This window comes from Lichtheimia ornata, assembly GCF_029851405.1.
Source record: "Lichtheimia ornata isolate CBS 291.66 chromosome Unknown scaffold00002, whole genome shotgun sequence".
In the NCBI taxonomy this organism is placed as follows: Eukaryota; Fungi; Mucoromycota; class Mucoromycetes; order Mucorales; family Lichtheimiaceae; genus Lichtheimia; species Lichtheimia ornata.
Window position 1 is genome coordinate 869,289 of NW_026695322.1, and position 17,156 is coordinate 886,444.

Sequence of the window (17,156 nt, forward strand, 5' to 3'; positions counted from 1 at the left end):
AATAGAGCAAAAGATGCAGAGGGCGTGTTTGTGTAACTTGAGTCATTCAGCACAGGCGATGCATGATTCTTGTACACTATTTAGGAATAGTTCAAAATGCCAGCTAATAACCTAGTCCTCCCCATTCTCCATTGTTGCCCAAGCCAATGCATACGAACGATTGTCCTGCTCCAGCCCAGCACGCCCATCATTCAACTTTCTTGATCCGATGAGATTTGGCTGAAAAATGCTCAAACACAGAAACATCATCCAATATCAGAAGAATCAAATTGGTAAGTTATTTGTAACCTGCCGGCTAATAGCCCATTCCTTCCATTCACCTTTGTTGTCCAATCCAATTCACACGAACGATTGTCCTGCTCCAGCCCATCATCCCCATCCTTCAACTTCCATGATCCGAGAGGATTTGACTGAAAAACGCTCAAACACAGAAGTATCGCCTAATATGAGAAAAATCATTTTGCAAAGTTATTTGTAAACTGCCAGCTAATAGCCCCTTCATCCCGTTCGCCTTTGTTGTCCAATCCAATGCACACGAACGATTGTCCTGCTCCAGCCCATCATTCCCATCATTCAACTTTCTTGATTCGAACTGACATGGTAGTAAGGCAATGGCTGTTGTTGGATCATCATTATCATGTAAAGTGTAAAATGATACACACCCTTTTGCTGTACGTGAGGATCATTTCTTTTATTTACGTGTACTCATTATCTATCGTGATGGTGATGATAATGATGGGTGATTGTGTGTTTGGGTGGATGGTGTGTGGGGTAATTGAGTGGCCTCATTGTAATAGCAGTAGGGGGGTTAAACTTGGGGACGGTGGCTCCACGACTTGAGACAACGCTTTCTCTTCTCTTTCTCCCTCCTCTACTTTTATCCCCATTCACGACATCCCGATCAAGGTAATGTATTATAAAAGAGTGCTCTTGTTGGCTGTGAGGTGTTAATGTAGTTCTGAACATGCATTGTCAGGGAGTGAGCCGTGTCCAAGTGCTAAGGAATGAGCGTGGTTGGTGGTTGGTGGTTGCCATGGCGATATCGTTGCTATTCCCACTCTATACTTGGTGTCAACAGGTACATTCAGAGTCCAATGTTGCAGCAAACTTGTTCCATTGACGTGTTAGCTTGTATAGAACACGTCCCAATCCAGCATGCTCCACAAAGCAACCATGGTATTTTTCCAATAACTCCTTCACCTCCGTTGGCTCTTCACTCTCTTTTCCTTTAACGCATGCTTCCTTTTCTTTTCCTTCTTCGCGCTCCTTTTTCTTTTTTGTCTCCCCCTCTTGACTCATTGCACAATCTGAATCGGCTCCATCGTACCATCCAAGAAAGTGTGGCGACATCAAACATTTTCAGCAACAAGAGGCTTGCGGTAAGTGGTAGTCTATCTTTGAGGATCTTTATACAAGCGCTGATGTTTTCTTTTCTTACATAGACAAGTCAAAGAGCAATTTGATAATGTGTTCAAGAGCCGACGAATCGACAACAACAAGCACATCTGGACAATTGGGCAGTATGACGCTGAAGGACCAGTCCCAGGCCCAGAAAATAATTTCAATGTCGATCCAAGCAAGCTTAAAACCTGTATCTCTTCCCAAAAAGGCGCTTACACAACCACCAACGTCGAGCCCTTCATTGAATGGTGGAGAGAATATCATCTGAACAGCCCAGCAGACACAGAGGTACTATTGGACTATGCTGGTGAAACCATGGCGCAACACCCTAACGTGCATGAGTTTTGGACCAATTTTGCGGTGGTTGTTCAAGAGTACCATTTCACTGAGCAGGATTTGAAGCCATATTACAATATCAGAGACAGCAAGAAACCACAGTCATTGAACAAGTTGTGTTTTGACAAGTTTGGTTGGGCAAAGCAAAAGGTCCCGGACGCGAATACCATAGCATGGATTGCAACTGTCCCCGCCCAGGCCGCTCCCGTGCTTAATGTGGAGCTCAGAGTAGCAGAATAAGAATTATTGATATTGGGTGACGGATGAGATTGATGCCTGCTGGCGAGTACGAATGATGACGGACGACGACTACGAGGATGGTGGTGGCAATGTAGCAAGATAGCTAGATGAAATAAAGCATTGTTTATTTATTACACGCTTGTTGGAGGTTGCTAGCTTGTGGATTACATACTATTGCTTCGAAGATGGGATAATAAAGGTGGTCCGGTTATCGGTCATGCAAGAAGTACATGGCTTTTGTGATACAATAAGGAGGAGTGGGAAGTGGGATGAGCTTGAGAAGAGAAAAAGTAAAGAGATCTCTCCATTGAGTGTCACGATGAGTGACCCATTCAATATGTATACGTATCTTTTTACATATACAAATTGGTTTATGCAGCTCGACTTTCTTCTACATGCAAATGTTATGCATACCTTGACACACCTTCATCATTGGATGCTGTTTACTTACGTACCTTCACAAAAGGCAATCATCATCATCATCCATTTGTGTAGCAACCTGTCAACGACGTGTCTGTGTAACTACCACGTGACATTTCACTCAGCTCTTCATCTTTCAGTTAATGCAGCCGACACCATCCACTAGGAAAAAGCAACTCCATTACGCTTACAGCATAGGTAAAGCATAAACGTGCCTGTTTCTCCAAACTTTACAATGAAACGTGGGGTTTTTAATAGAGCAATGGGCTCGGCTTGGCCAACAGCACCTTGTGTGAAAGTTTCACGTTCAATGTCGCAACTAGCCCTCCAAAATATTTTTTTGGTCGTCGTCGTCGAAGAGGTCAACCCCCAGATCCAGTTTGGCTGGTGGCGACATTGCGAAATCTGGGATCGCCCACGATGAACTTCATACTTTGACACAAGATTCCTTTGACCCCGACAAGCACGTTGATCTACTAAAGAGCCCACGTTTGATTGTAAGGTTTGGAGATACAGGCACCTTTATGTTTGTAAGCGTGATGCTATATGAGAAGTGGTCTTTGTTTAATGTAAAGTAGTATGACTATAAGAGCAAAAGATGCAGAGGGCGTGTTTGTGTAACTTGAGTCATTCAGCACAGACGATGCATGATTCTTGTACACTATTTAGGAATAGTTCAAAATGCCAGCTAATATCCTTAATCCTCCCATTCTCCATTGTTGTCCAATCCAATGCATACGAACGATTGTCCTGCTCCAGCCTAGCATGCCCATCATTTAACTTTCATGATTCGAGCTAACCTGGTAGTAAGGCAATGGCTGTTGTTGGATCATCATTATCATGTAAAGTGTAAAATGGCACACACCCTTTTACTATACGTGAGGATCATCATTTCTTTTATTTACGTGTACCTATTGTCTATCGTGAGGGTGATGACGACGATGGGTGGATGGTGTGTATAGGGTAATTGATGAGCGGCCTCAGTGTAATAGCAGTAGGGGATTTAAACTGGGGGGCCGGTAGCTCCACGACTTGAGACAACGCTTCTCTTCTTTTTCTCCCACCTTTCCTTATTCCATTCACGACATCTCGATCAAGGTAATGTATTATAAAAAAGTGCTCTTGTTGGCTGTGAGGTGTTAATGTAGTTCTGAACATGCACTGTCAGGGAGTGTGAGTGTGTCCAAGTGCTGAGGAATGAGTGTGGTTGGTGGTTGGTGGTTGCCATGGCGATATTGTTGCTTCCTTTTGCTCGTTGCTATTCCCGCTCTACGCTTGGTGTCAACAGGTACATTCAGAGTCCAATGTTGCAACCGAATTGGTTCCATTGACGCGTCAGCTTGTATAGAGGGCAAGTTTGGTTTCAAGACGTTGGCTGGTTTGGCGTTTTGTTTCGGCTCAACCATACTACACCATGGTTTTCGGTTTCCAGCAACCTAACAACAAAGGTCTTTATGTGAATGAACAAAGACAATGGAAAAGGCGTTTATTGTAATAATGAATGCTGCTATTATTGAATAGGTTCTTGGTCAGGTAGTGCAACTTTGGGCATCATCTCTCATTGGGTTCGACTCCCAGCCTGTACCTTTTGGCCACTTGTTGATATAGCTATTAGAGTACTGTTAGTGATGCTCACGAATGCGTAAAAATATATAAATGATAAGGTGGTAAATTAGCTTCCATGGAAACCCATGTACTGACAAGGATGGCCACGCGAAGGCTTTGCCGTCACCCTCTCCCCTACGGTGCACCAAGCCGGATAACGGGGGCTGCCATTGTAAACAACAGCATCTTCTATAGGTACTGCTCGAGCCAACATGTTCGGTCTGATAAAAGGATAGCATCCCACGCCCACAGAGGCCGACCCATAAGAGCGAAAAGCAATACATGATCCCATATCTACCACAAGGCCACTGAGTAACAGTCTAACTTCCAACGGCTAAGGCAGTAATCCTCAAATGCACTTGATAGGGCCAAGATAGGGCTGACCACACTGTCGCATGTAAATCATAGCTGCCAACGATGCTTTACACAAATGAGCAAGGCACCATCCCGTTCTACCCATAGCAAATAAACATCCGCCATATCAGTAGTTGCTGCCATCAAGCGACCTTTTTGGGTTGGCGTCATCAGAGAGACACATCATGTACTGCAACAAATAAATCCGGCCTTGATGAAATAGCATACGCGAGGATATTGACTTGCAAGAGAACGTCCAAGGTATCCATACAAGTACTTGAGGAATGAGATCCGCCATGGCACCGATAAAAACATTGCTCTGAAGATCCACCGATAAAGAGACGACTTGCAGGTAGCTGATTTCCAAAACCATGGAAACGGTATCCTTGACAACCACAAGGTATAAGATAGAGATCGCTTGCTTGCTTCTGAAACACCCACCCAAATTCAAATGTTGATCTTCGTCTTCCAATTCCATAGGATTCGCCATTGACAGTTGTAAGGAGAGACTTTGATGGCACCAAAGAGCATGCGAAATTATAGCTTGATGGAATGATGGGCCTATAAAACTGCATATCACCAATTTATCTTTGAGGTAATAGTAACAATACTTAGCCGGTTTCATATGAGAATCCACGATATTTGATGCCACCCAGTAATCAGAACACATTTCCTTGCTGTAGAGATGTCGACACAGTGACTAATTCTGATAGCCGTTTCTCCAAGCGATACTTAGTGATGAATGCCATGAGAGAAGTATACACCTTGACAGCACGAAAAGGACACGTAACATTGTTGTTTGTTGCTGATGTGATACATCCATAAGATACGTGCGGTGAAGAGGGCTCTTGAAATCAATTGGCCAATAACGAGAACACCAGAGGATCAAATAAATGTTGTTTACACTAAAGATGTGGGCTCTGTTGCTCATTGCTGCTTCTTGCTTGTAGCTGATATGATCCACCGATAACAGGCATGCGTAGCAGGATATCCATTGAAAGGGTTGTCAACAACTAGGACCACAATAAGACGAGATAAAACTTGGCGACACCAAAAGGTATAGAACTTGTTGCCTTGCCGCTGCAGATGCTTATAAAAGGAAGTGTCCAATAGGTGGTACAGTAACGAAAACCATCGAACGATGTAATAAGGCAAGCTGACACTGAAGGATGCTGTCGACGTTGCTCTTTGACCCTGACATGATTCACCTATGAAGGATGCACGGTAAACAGTTTCCCGAATCCATGGAACGATATTTAGCAATGACAGTTGCATCCATGAATATTCCAAAGGACCAAAATACAAGTAGTTTGCTGAATAGCACACAAACTATAATAAAAGAGGGGGTTGGTTGGGATCAGAGCCAAAAAACGGGTCATCCACTATTTACCAATGAAAGCCATATGAATAAAACCCTGTCGACATCCAATGATAGCTGCATCCATCAAGAATCCAAAGGGAACAAGACAAGTAGCTCGCTGAATAACCCACATGAAAGAGGGTGTTAGTAGGCATTGAAAGAAAGAATGGAACATTATTTACCAATGACAGCTGCATCCATAGAAATCCCAATGCACCAGAAGACAAGAAGCTTGCTGAATAGACCACATGCTAAGATAAAAGCGGAGGTTGGCAGGCGTTGTAGAACGAATGGATCAGCAATTACCAATGATAGCCATACGCACGAAAACATGTCGACATCCAATGACAGCTGCATCCATGATAACCCAAAGAACCAGAAGACAAATGGCTTGCTGAATAGACCACATACTATAATAAAAGAGGAGGTTAGCAGGCGTTGAAGAAACGAACAGATCACCATTTACCAATGATATCCATATGCACGAAAAGATGTTGACATCCAATGACAGCTGCATCCATGATAACCCCAAATGACCACGATACAAGTAGCTTGCTGAATAGTCCGCACACTATAGTAAAAGAGGATGTTGGTAGGCATTGTAGAAAGAACGGATCATCAGTTACCAATGATAGTCATATGCACGCAATCCTGATGATTATCCAAATCCAGCCGGTCCTTTGCAATCGTCCGCTTGTTGATAAGACCCGCTACGGTGGTACTCGGCTTGAAAGCCATGGAACGTTAATACTTTATGGGCATATGCAGTGAGAAGGTTGAATAATATTGATACCACCAAAGATAGCATACTTACATGATGCCGAAGAGCCCTTACAAAGAGAGACAACGAGACAATCCTTGCTGCCCAAGACCACATGCAAATCGAGAAAGCATTGTGCATCGAAAAGCCCAAACCAGATCCTAGCTGCGGAGTGACGTACATATGGCTAAAGAGCGATGTGAATGGCAATCGTTTTTCATTGGAAATCGAATGCAGCTTGACGATGAATGCCTTGAGGAGATGCATAAATGCCCTTGGTAACACCAAAGATGTCAACGCGGACTCTCATCGCTTGTTGATGACATGATCCATCCATAAGACACGTATAGTTATAGAGATCCATCAAAGGAATCGCCAATAACCAGAACCACCAAGAGATAGAAAGGTTGCTGATATCAAAAGATACACAAGTTGTTCCTTGCTGCTGATGTGATCAATCGATAAGAGACCTTCATTTCAGGATGCCCACCGAATTGCCGATAACGAGAAGAACCAGATGATGGAATAAAGCTTGATATGGAACCAACGATATGGATGCTGTTGCTTGTTGCTGATACAATCCACTCATGAAAGACGTGGCTGACATTCTCCAGAGAAATCGCCCGTTGCTTGGTAACCAACCACCCGAGACGCAATAAAGGTTAATGGTCCCTCTAAATAATGGTAGGCGTTTCAGCAAAGCTCTCCAAAAAGCATGAGAGTCATACATACCTGAATCACGCAATCATCACCCGCAGACTTGGAACCAAATAGGCCATCAGGATGTAAAGCAATAATAAAAGCGCACAGCCAAAGAAACGTCATTGTACCAGTGCTCTCCAGTGGATCGACGCGATGAAGTGCATCAATAGAGATACCATCTTCTCTCTAAAGGCAAGGAGATCAATAGCCGTAAAACGATGGAGCCGTGCGAACAGAGGATGCATTTTTAAATCCCTGAGGCCGCAACATGAGTCGCGCTGTCCCCGGGCACAATATGTAGAGCTCCACAGGAAAGTGTAGTACAATGACGTCCTTGACGTGCAGCCTTGATAATAATAGTATCGCCGAAAGAGGATCTGCCACTGTATGGTGTTTGGTAAGTCCACTTGAATCCAACCAATCCCACAATGATGCACTGTACCTTGAGGTATTCCCAATACCATTCCATTGATGCTTGCAAATAACCTTGTATCCATCCGATCCAGTATGTGCTGCTGCTGTTTCATTGTAAGTCTCGTTAATTAACAGGTTTCGCTCTGTAGATCCAATACCACGCATACCATTGAGCCAACCATACAGCATTCTTGCTTTGAGATCCGTATCCTGTTGCTGCCAGAGGTACCATCATCCAATATGTTCACCTACCATAAACGCAATGTGAGATAAGAAGCAAACCCAATCCACACGCTTTTGTTGTCACCATACCCAAAAGAGGCAATGCGAAGACGTCTTGAGAACTCTCATTGTGGACAACTCGGTAAGGAAGGCACACGACGCCCTGAACCATGGTGATCACAAGGAATTGCAACCAAATACACCATCCGAAGGCAATACAATAATCAACCTGCAGTGCCAAGGTATGCCACCATATGTACCATACTCTCATTGGATCCTGAAATTGGCATCATAAGAGATATCCACCTTCTCTCTGTAGGCAAGGAAATCAATAGCCGCACTTGGATGGAGGCCGTGTGCACAGCGGATGCCTTTTCAAATTGGCCTTGCCATCGCATCTTGAGTCACACTGTTTCCGGGCCAAAATTCCCCAGGAGAGCACAGTACTATACAATGACATCCTCGACGTGCTGATTGATTAAAATAATCGCCCAACCAGAGCCTGACCTAATATTTCTTTCGTAAGCACACTTGAAGGGACAAATTCCATAATGGACACTTTACCTTGTGGTATTCCTCAATAGCATCATTGCCTCAAATAAAGCCGTATCTCCATGTCATCCATATTGTCTTGCTGCCGTTTCACTGTAAGTCTCGTTAATTAACAGGTTTCGCTTTGTAAATCCAATACCATCCATGCATACCATTGAGCCAACCATACAGCATTCTTGCTTTGAGATCCGCATCCTGTTGCTGCCAGAGCTACCATCATCCAACATGTTCAACCTACCATAAACGCAATGTGAGATAACAAGTAAAACCAACCCACACGCTTTTGTTGTCAGCATACGCAAAAGAAGCAATGTAAAGACGTCTTGAGAACTCTCATTGTGGACAACTCGGTAAGGAAGATACACGACGCCCTGAACCATGGTGATCACAAGGAATTGCAACCAAATACACCATCCGAAGGCAATACAATAATCAACCTGCAGTGCCAAGGTATGCCACCATATGTACCATACTCTCATTGGATCCTGAAATTGGCATCATAAGAGATATCCACCTTCTCTCTGTAGGCAAGGAAATCAATAGCCGCACTTGGATGGAGGCCGTGTGCACAGCGGATGCATTTTCAAATTGGCCTTGCCATCGCATCTTGAGTCACACTGTTTCCGGGCCAAAATTCCCCAGGAGAGCATAGTACTATACAATGACATCCTTGACGTGCAGCCGTGATCATAATAGTGTCGCCGAAAGAGACTCTGCCACTATATGGTGTTTGATGAGTCCATTTGACTCCAACCAATCCCACAATGAACACTCTTACCTTGTGGTATTTCTCAATAGCATCAATGCATCAAATAAAGCCGTATCTCCACGTCATCCATATTGTCTTGCTGCTGTTTCACTGTAAGTCTCGTTAATTAACAGGTTTTGCTTTGTACATCCAATGCCATCCATGCATACCATTGAGCCAACGTACAGCGTTCTTGCTTTGAGATCCGCATCTTGTTGCTGCCAGACGCATCATCATCCAACATGTTCAACCTACCATAAAAGCAATGTAAGATAACAAGGATAGCATTTGCTTTTCATGTCGACATACCCAAAGTAACACTGTGTTGGGACCTCTCCTTGATGGCAACCATGAAAAGAATACACAGGACACACGATGCCCCCTTTGGATCTTGTATAAACGAGAGAACAGCAAACTACACGTGAACTTTAGTACCTCAATGCCCAACTTGAATAATAAAGTAATGCAGCGATTGAACGTACATGTTGTATTGCAATGGAAGCTTGAGTCATGGGCAGATCGCGAGTTTACTTGTTGTTGAATGTCTGCAACTGGAATGTGTCGCCATTGACCACATGTTCACCCCAATGAATGCTGTACATTGGAAGGAATGCCAGCAATTAACGCGTTGTAGTTTGTAAATGGAGACAAGCTTACCTTTTTGTGAAGTGGAAATGAAGAAGAGTGGCCTCTGTGTTCCTCCTGCTCGCTCCAATTCGTGCACTCCATGCCACCCCGCATGCTACAGCTATTACTGTTTATACGTACCCTCAACAATATCCTATACTCTTAGCTCAATAAGAATGATCACTGCTCAAGACTTCAATTGAGAACAGCCCTCGTAATTAAGCTATTAGGTCTGTGCGCATTGCATCAATCCATGAGTTATTATGCAACTTCACCCCTGAACCAACTTGTGTAACCTACTGTGTAACCCCTACCAAACATGATATCAGCGTATCAACCTTATCTCGCTTTCCACCCTTCAAATTTGCAATCCTCCTTCAATGCAGAAAACAACCAAGTGATCCAATTTTACTCCATCGTCTCACACATTATTACGTATATTATCACTTCTTGTGCAATCTGTTTCCTACTATGCACATAATGGCTGAAAGCTCACCATAGAATACAACACACAATCGATTAAAGCATTGTTAATTAAAAGAGTGATGGTGCAAGCGGGTTGGATGAAGCGATAATATACGTAATAATGTGTGAGATGATGGATTGAAATTGGTGCACTCATGGTCAATGGTGGATGAATGCAGGTGACATGGGATAGCAAAAGTGGTGCGCGCATGGTCATTGAGGATTGATGAGAGACATGTTTATTTGGTTGGTTGCTGGGTTACGTTACTACCATGCCTACTTTTTTGGTGCGCGCGAGGTCGAATTTTGGTGCGCGCGTAGCAATTCCCATTTGAGAAACATGGAGAATACTATGGCGAAAATGTACCAGAAGACCCAGTGAGATATTTCAATAAAAAGAGACAATGAAAGAATACGTTGAGAATCGATATATATTCAAGTGTCGTTTACAGCTACAATTGCAACATGTCTTATATACGTTTCTATGATACTTGTGTAATGGTGCTATAAGGAGACGGGATGTACATATAAGGATCTCGGCTAAACATAGGGTAGTGGATGGCGTATGTATGTGTATGGATGCTGGTGATGGCGTTCTCCTTGTGATGAGGGCGTAAGCGTGGTGGCACCTTTGCTTGTGGTCTTGTGTTTGGTGATGATCCATGGGCGTAATGATACTTGAAATACGACACCCAGCTTGATGAGAAGATCCAGCTTGATGAGATAATGATGATGATCCTTGTATGGATGGCATGGTGGGTGCTGGCCATGAAAGTATTAGGGGTGATGTATCGGTGACAGCCTTCGGGGGGGGTGCTAGTGGTGTCTTGATCTCTGGAGGATCCTCTTCTGGAACTTGGATAACAATGGCTGCTTGAGCTTTTCAGATTTCGATGGTACTTGTGTAAGCACGCCTTATTGAGGATGTCCTCGTGTTTATAAAAGTCTCCACGAGAAGAGTGAGAGCGTAGCAAGAAAAGGAAGCTTGGACGAATCTTGTGTTAGCGTTTGCAAAGGCCCTTCCCTCGAGAAGATGAGACAACGTAGGAAGAAAAGGAAGCTTGGACCAATCTTATGTTAACATTTGCAAAGGCCCTGCTGAACAATGATCCACGAGAAAGTGATAATAACGTTGTCCCACTCAAACTCGGTATCGTCTTTAAGGACTTTTTCTTTGATACCATGCATCTTGGAGGTGTTTCGCATGACTTGGTAGTACGGGTAAAAACGGTGTTTGAGTGCATAGGCATGTATCATGATCGGGTTTGCTGCACTTGGTAAAAGTTCATCATCTTCATCCATGACGAACTATAAAGCGTGTTAATAAAACTTGATTGTAAAAGGATAAAAAGGCCAACTTACCAATAATCTGTGCTCTTGCTTGGCTCGTAATGTAGGTATACAACTTGGCCTGCAAGCCTAGCCCCTACTGTGATGCCGTCCTTTGTGTCTGAAGATGTGATCCCCAACCTTGACATTGAAATGGGCACATCCATCCGTGCCCATCACACTGGGACCTTGATGCATAGTGTACCACGCTTGCAACGCCCGTTTCTTAAAGCAGCATATTGTTGCCGTTCCTGCTTAGTGGAAATCTTGTACCTAGCACTGCAAAATCCGCGTATTCGTACTTCTTATTCCCCGGATGTCTTCCACACCATTTGCCCGGGCATATAATTGTTGTCAGTGGCATTGGGGTTGATGCCGAGTCAGGCAGGGGAAAGGTTTACAATTGAGTTGAATGGAAAAATGGTGATAGAGAAAGATTTGAGAAGTGGGTTTGAAAGGAGGAAACGTTATGGATCATCCTCCTTGCGGGCTGTAGTACACTATGCCGTCTAATCCATCTTTTCGTGTACATTTCGCGAGGTACAGAGCTACATCAAAAGGACATAATATGTATATAAATACATGGTTCATCAAGTGAGATGATTAAGTCTTACATTGTCAAAGAGCCAAATATCATAATGACAACAAGGACAACGGAAGTAGAATAACAATGAAAGACTAACGATGATCATGAATACTAGCACATGGATCACTCACAAAAAGACCTCTCAACCAAGACACTTACCAAGGGATTTTGAAGGTGTTACCAACCAAAGAGTGATATAATGGGAAGAAAGAGTTGTGTGTGAGAAAAGCGATGGGCGGCAACATTCTTCTTGTTTATATTTGCATGTTGGGCGTGGGTATTCTGTGTGTGATGTGCTCAGATAAAAATGGATAACAAAAAGAATACGGTGAGACCTTTGATATGATTGATGCCTTTATTCATGGAGGTTATGGAGGTCTTTTATACTTTTCATGATGGTTGATGTAACAAAACATGTTCCCTTTTTGGACGTAAGCCTTCCTGAATTATCACCGGACACCACACTGTGACCACAAAGAGTGATGAGAATGGTGATAAGCTGATAGATTGATGCTTGATGGGTATCTTTTACATAGAGCCTTAGTGTGATTGAATGTCCATGGGTTAATCACGGTCGTTTTTATTATTGCGTGATGTCAAAGATGACAACAACAGCATGATGTGATAGAGCGTGAATGATACAAAGTGATGAATGCACGCTGAAATCGCCATTATTTCTGAAAAAGATGATTAATCTTGAAGCTTTATGGGATGCTCGTACATGATGTGCCAGGGTATACATATACAGCTGCACATCTTTTGGCACGATTGCACAAAAAGCTGTGGTAAAATGGTATGCAAAGATAATAACATTGAAAGGTCATATCAAAGCATGCGAAAAGATTGTTTTAGAATCATACTCACTTGGGTGCTGATAATGGGCTCTATTCAATACCAATGCTACCATAGGTATTTTTGGTACCTTATACCTCTACAAAGTTGAGCTTGGCTCCGGCGGAGATGTGGTCACCTTCTACCTCCGAACAGCTGTGCTTCACATACCATCGGTCCCCTAAACCAACAAATGATTACCCTTTCATCCAAAATTGCTCAACATTGAGCTCCCAAAAAACATTGCCGCGTTGATCATTCGATTCAGCAGGTGCTCCGCTGCATTATGCAACTCGTTTTATTTCGGTACGATCACTTCTTGACCATTTTTTTCTTGATTTATATGGAAATTTTGATGTTTATGATGTTTCTGAACCAGAAAAAGACATAAGACGGAGATGTGGCCTAATGGATAAGGCGCCAGACTTCGAATCTGGAGATTGTGGGTTCGAGTCCCATCATCTTCGACTTGTAAAGTTGAAAAAACTGATTACTTTTTGTTTTGGATGATGAGAAATGAGATTTTTGGCTTGGCGGGGGAAATCAGCCTAAAGCTATGCTATAGTCAATGCCTTTTCTTTTGCTGGTTGTTATTCTATGTTGTTTTGTGATATTTAGAATGTCAGACTAAGCATTTATGATGGCCATCTGCAAAAAAGTACCATATGGGGGAGATTACAGCATCTACTCAAGGCTATATGTTGTGATGGTCTTACTCTATCACAAACGAGCTCTATCGATTGGAAATAGCATTACTGCAGTCCTAGGTGTGATTCTTATCTTTGCCTAAAAGAAAAAGATGTAGACGTAAAGTGGGTATCGATCCTTGATCGGATGTTTCGCCTTCAAACATTGATTGCACAACTTTGGAAGCCTGTTTGCTGTTGTCGATAATCTCAAATAGCCATGTACTAATGCCATGAATGAATTTAGCTATTTCATGTATAGAGGTAATCTCAATTTAAATGCAAGTAGCATTGACATGAGTCTTTATATACACGTGGCTTCTTCAATGTCCTTGCCTTAATAAGCGGATGTGTGCACAGGTAATTGAGCAACCCCCATTTGGTCATTCTAGTCTACTCAATCCGATTTGCTCGTGCGGAGCAAGGGAACCGGTGTTAATACAGCACAACCCTTAATTGCTTTGGATGATATCCATACATGGTCATACTCCGTGCCTCGCCCCTTTTATATCATTGGTGTTCCTTATCGTTCATCATAGAGGAAATTTCCATGATGGACATGTGCTTGTTTGTTCCTCGCCTTAGACACGCTGCTTGATTTATTCGTACGTAGCTTTATAGATGGACCTGTTTATGAATTGGTATCATGCGTCCACCACCCAGACTCAATCTAAGGGTCCTACTCGATTGCAGCTCCTCATTCATCTCAGCCATTTCCGCTCGCTACATCATCCTATCATGGTACAAAGTCATAGGCGGTGGATTCGATCGATGATGGCATCTATCTTGGTAGCATTAATTCACGTTTGCAGGCACCATAGTAATAAGCGTAATCGAGCACTGCTATAGCAGGGACAAAGGGGTAGTTGCTCTTTTCCCATGACATGTTGTAAAGCTTTTGAGGTACCAAGGACATCAAGCGATGTTCTTATGTAATCATGCAGCAAGATAGCAGTGGTCAAACGGCGGATTATGCGTGCTCGAATGCAAAAACATGCTGTACGCTCCTTTGATAAATAAGCTTCTTTATCTTATGGGTCATTTTACAAAGTTCGCACGCCCACCATGCGCATATAAACAAGGGTGTTGCCCATCATTTTCCTCCTACACATCTCTTTCTTCCATCGGATTACTCTTTGATTGCTTACACTGTCAAGTGCAAAGCCTGTGTGCGTATCATGAATAGCCCTTTTTGCAACTTTGTGAATTAGAGCTGATCTTTAGGCATGGTCATTCATCATCCTTTTTCATTTTTCTGCCGTGATTGTCTTGGTTGTCATTGTGCTAGATGGCTCTTGTAATGATGTAAAGTCAAATCATGCAGTATGGCGGATCACGTACTCATAGGTGCTCATCTCTTTCTACTCCGGAGCTGGAAATCTAAAACGCCAACCATGCAACTTGCATGACGACAATAAAAACATCAATGGCTCTCGTTGCTATGCAACCGTATCAGCAGCGATACATTGGGGCTATGGTAACCAGGTAGTGGTTGGGAGGGAGGAATCCAATATTCCGAAAATCCGGATGCACTTTTTTTGTACTACACAATCTTTTTGGAGCATGACGATCCACTAGATCGTGAAATCGAAAGTATGTGGATCGTCAATCAATGCAAACAAGCACATGGCACCATCTCCGTGGGTGTCGCATAATCAAGTAATGAATAAACCATCATTGCCAAGATGTGGTGTAACGGCAAGATGGTGGCAATTGAAATGGAAACGGCGCTTGGTTGGTTGTGGGGAAATGAGGCGGGTTGTTTAGAGAGGAAATGTGTTTCAAAAAGTGCAGCATCTCCACGTGGAGTATACGACTACCAGGATCAAGGGGCATATTGTACCACCGATTGATCGACCTTGCTGTTTTAGGTCTTTTGACAATGTTGGGAAAGGAGCATGTGTGGATAAGGAATAGTTGCTCATTTCGGCTCGGAGGGTGCTCTCCCGTAAACATAAATCTTTTTTGTTGCTTTTAAATGGCTTTCATCCTCACGGCCTTGTCTCTTTTTTTCTGAGCCATTCTTTTTCTTTAAAGTATCAACAATATCGCATGACCCAATTGTCTACCTTTTCTCAATCTTTTTCGGGCCCATGCGACTATAGTAGCAGCAACAATCCATCGCCATGTGTTTACAAGACGCGCCATTGTACGGGTCAAATGCAATGTCAATATTGTATCGCTGCACAACAACAATCGCACCATCACGATTCGTTATTATCGAACCATAGCAGCAATACCAAACCATGGCGTGTGGCGTTTTTCCCAGAATACCATCAACAACCGCACCATCATCATCCCTATTATCAACAACAACGTTACTCATCCAAGCTTGCCTTTTCAAACATTCAGCATGTCCCACGACGTCTTAGTTCTGGTTCAGCATGCGAGACGTGTCGTCGTCGAAAAACCAAATGCGATGGTGGGCAGCCTTGTGCTTATTGTGCCACCAATCGTATCCAATGTATCCATCGACCTACCAAGAAAAGATCGCATCATCATATCAGCAAGCAAACAGCGGTCATGATGGGATGGGCGGCGGATGATGCAGCTTTAGAAAAGACGACTCGTCATCGCCATCATGATTCATTGCCAACAACAACAACAACAACGACACGTAAGAACCATGGATAGAATAATGGGTAGTAGCTAGCAAGCAGCGGCACGCATGCTAAAAGAAGAAAAAATAGAACACAAGCCGATCGTGAAACAAACCAGTTGTCCATCCTTGAAGGTCATGCCATGGTCCACAAATATCAGAAACATTTCGCCACCAGCTACCCCACCACCTCCTCCAGCTGAGGGCAATATTACTCCAAAGGAGGCAATGCCTAGCGTAACAGGTAAGGGTGTAGATAAAGGAAAGAGTGATTTGTATTGTGATTTAACAAACATGTGGTAGATCAATTATCGTGTAGAACATTTGCAGCGGTAACGACAGCAGCAGTTGACCACCCTTTGAGCTATCCAATCTATCCTCTTGTTCCGACTACTACCCCACCATCATTGGCAAGTCCTGTTACTAGCCATGGAAGTCCATGCTCTCAATGATGACCCCGTATCTCTTTTTTTCTTTTTTCAATCGGCCCATGTTTTCTATGCTTTTATGCTTCCCATCCTTCTTTCTTTTCTCTCTCTCTCTCGCCATCCACTCTTTTTCTTTTTCCTCCTATGAACCTATGTGTATTCTCTCCATTGTATTATGACGCTCCTCTTACGATTGATTAAAGCAATCTATTTCTATCCAGGATCGTACAAGGGGTTGGTGTTGGTGTTGTGAGGACAAGGGGACATGTATCCAATGGCAGGGTTGTCATTTATCGATACTTTCCACGAGAATGTTCCATTATTCTTTTATGTTGCATACCAAAAACAACAGCAACGGCGACATGTACAATGAATGCTCATTCCCACGCCAATTTCATTGTGTGTGTATGTGTGCGGATAAGATAGTAGTAAAATGCCTAATATGTTTTATCAAAGCGATGGGGGTACGACATGATAATGATGATGATGAT

The 17,156-nt window shown here is 43.2% G+C and overlaps 6 protein-coding genes and 1 non-coding gene across 7 annotated transcripts; 3 read left to right on the forward strand and 4 right to left on the reverse strand.

Annotated features, from left to right (window-relative positions):
- Window positions 1-1,155: 1,155 nt before the first annotated feature.
- On the forward strand, window positions 1,156-1,977 carry O0I10_000810 (uncharacterized protein; the record flags this gene model as incomplete). Its single annotated transcript, XM_058480915.1, has 3 exons — window positions 1,156-1,176; window positions 1,336-1,379; window positions 1,443-1,977. 3 exons carry the CDS (start codon window positions 1,156-1,158, stop codon window positions 1,975-1,977), a joined length of 600 nt encoding a protein of 199 aa, XP_058348479.1.
- A 2,345-nt stretch (window positions 1,978-4,322) lies between these two features.
- On the reverse strand, window positions 4,323-4,846 carry O0I10_000811 (uncharacterized protein; the record flags this gene model as incomplete). The annotated part of the gene is made up of 2 exons (XM_058480916.1): window positions 4,323-4,410; window positions 4,548-4,846. The coding sequence occupies 2 exons, from the start codon at window positions 4,844-4,846 to the stop codon at window positions 4,323-4,325; spliced, it is 387 nt and encodes a 128-aa protein (XP_058348480.1).
- Window positions 4,847-7,379: 2,533 nt separating this feature from the next.
- Window positions 7,380-7,943, reverse strand: O0I10_000812 (uncharacterized protein; the record flags this gene model as incomplete). Its single annotated transcript, XM_058480917.1, has 2 exons — window positions 7,380-7,808; window positions 7,905-7,943. 2 exons carry the CDS (start codon window positions 7,941-7,943, stop codon window positions 7,380-7,382), a joined length of 468 nt encoding a protein of 155 aa, XP_058348481.1.
- A 488-nt stretch (window positions 7,944-8,431) lies between these two features.
- Window positions 8,432-8,662, reverse strand: O0I10_000813 (uncharacterized protein; the record flags this gene model as incomplete). The annotated part of the gene is made up of 1 exon (XM_058480918.1): window positions 8,432-8,662. One exon carries the CDS (start codon window positions 8,660-8,662, stop codon window positions 8,432-8,434), a length of 231 nt encoding a protein of 76 aa, XP_058348482.1.
- A 2,621-nt stretch (window positions 8,663-11,283) lies between these two features.
- Window positions 11,284-11,508, reverse strand: O0I10_000814 (uncharacterized protein; the record flags this gene model as incomplete). The annotated part of the gene is made up of 1 exon (XM_058480919.1): window positions 11,284-11,508. The coding sequence occupies one exon, from the start codon at window positions 11,506-11,508 to the stop codon at window positions 11,284-11,286; it is 225 nt and encodes a 74-aa protein (XP_058348483.1).
- Window positions 11,509-13,346: 1,838 nt separating this feature from the next.
- Window positions 13,347-13,419, forward strand: O0I10_000815. Its single transcript has one exon. It is a non-coding gene; the product is annotated as a tRNA-Arg (tRNA).
- A 2,271-nt stretch (window positions 13,420-15,690) lies between these two features.
- Window positions 15,691-16,689, forward strand: O0I10_000816 (uncharacterized protein; the record flags this gene model as incomplete). Its single annotated transcript, XM_058480920.1, has 3 exons — window positions 15,691-16,255; window positions 16,329-16,481; window positions 16,541-16,689. The coding sequence occupies 3 exons, from the start codon at window positions 15,691-15,693 to the stop codon at window positions 16,687-16,689; spliced, it is 867 nt and encodes a 288-aa protein (XP_058348484.1).
- Between the last annotated feature and the right edge of the window lie 467 nt (window positions 16,690-17,156).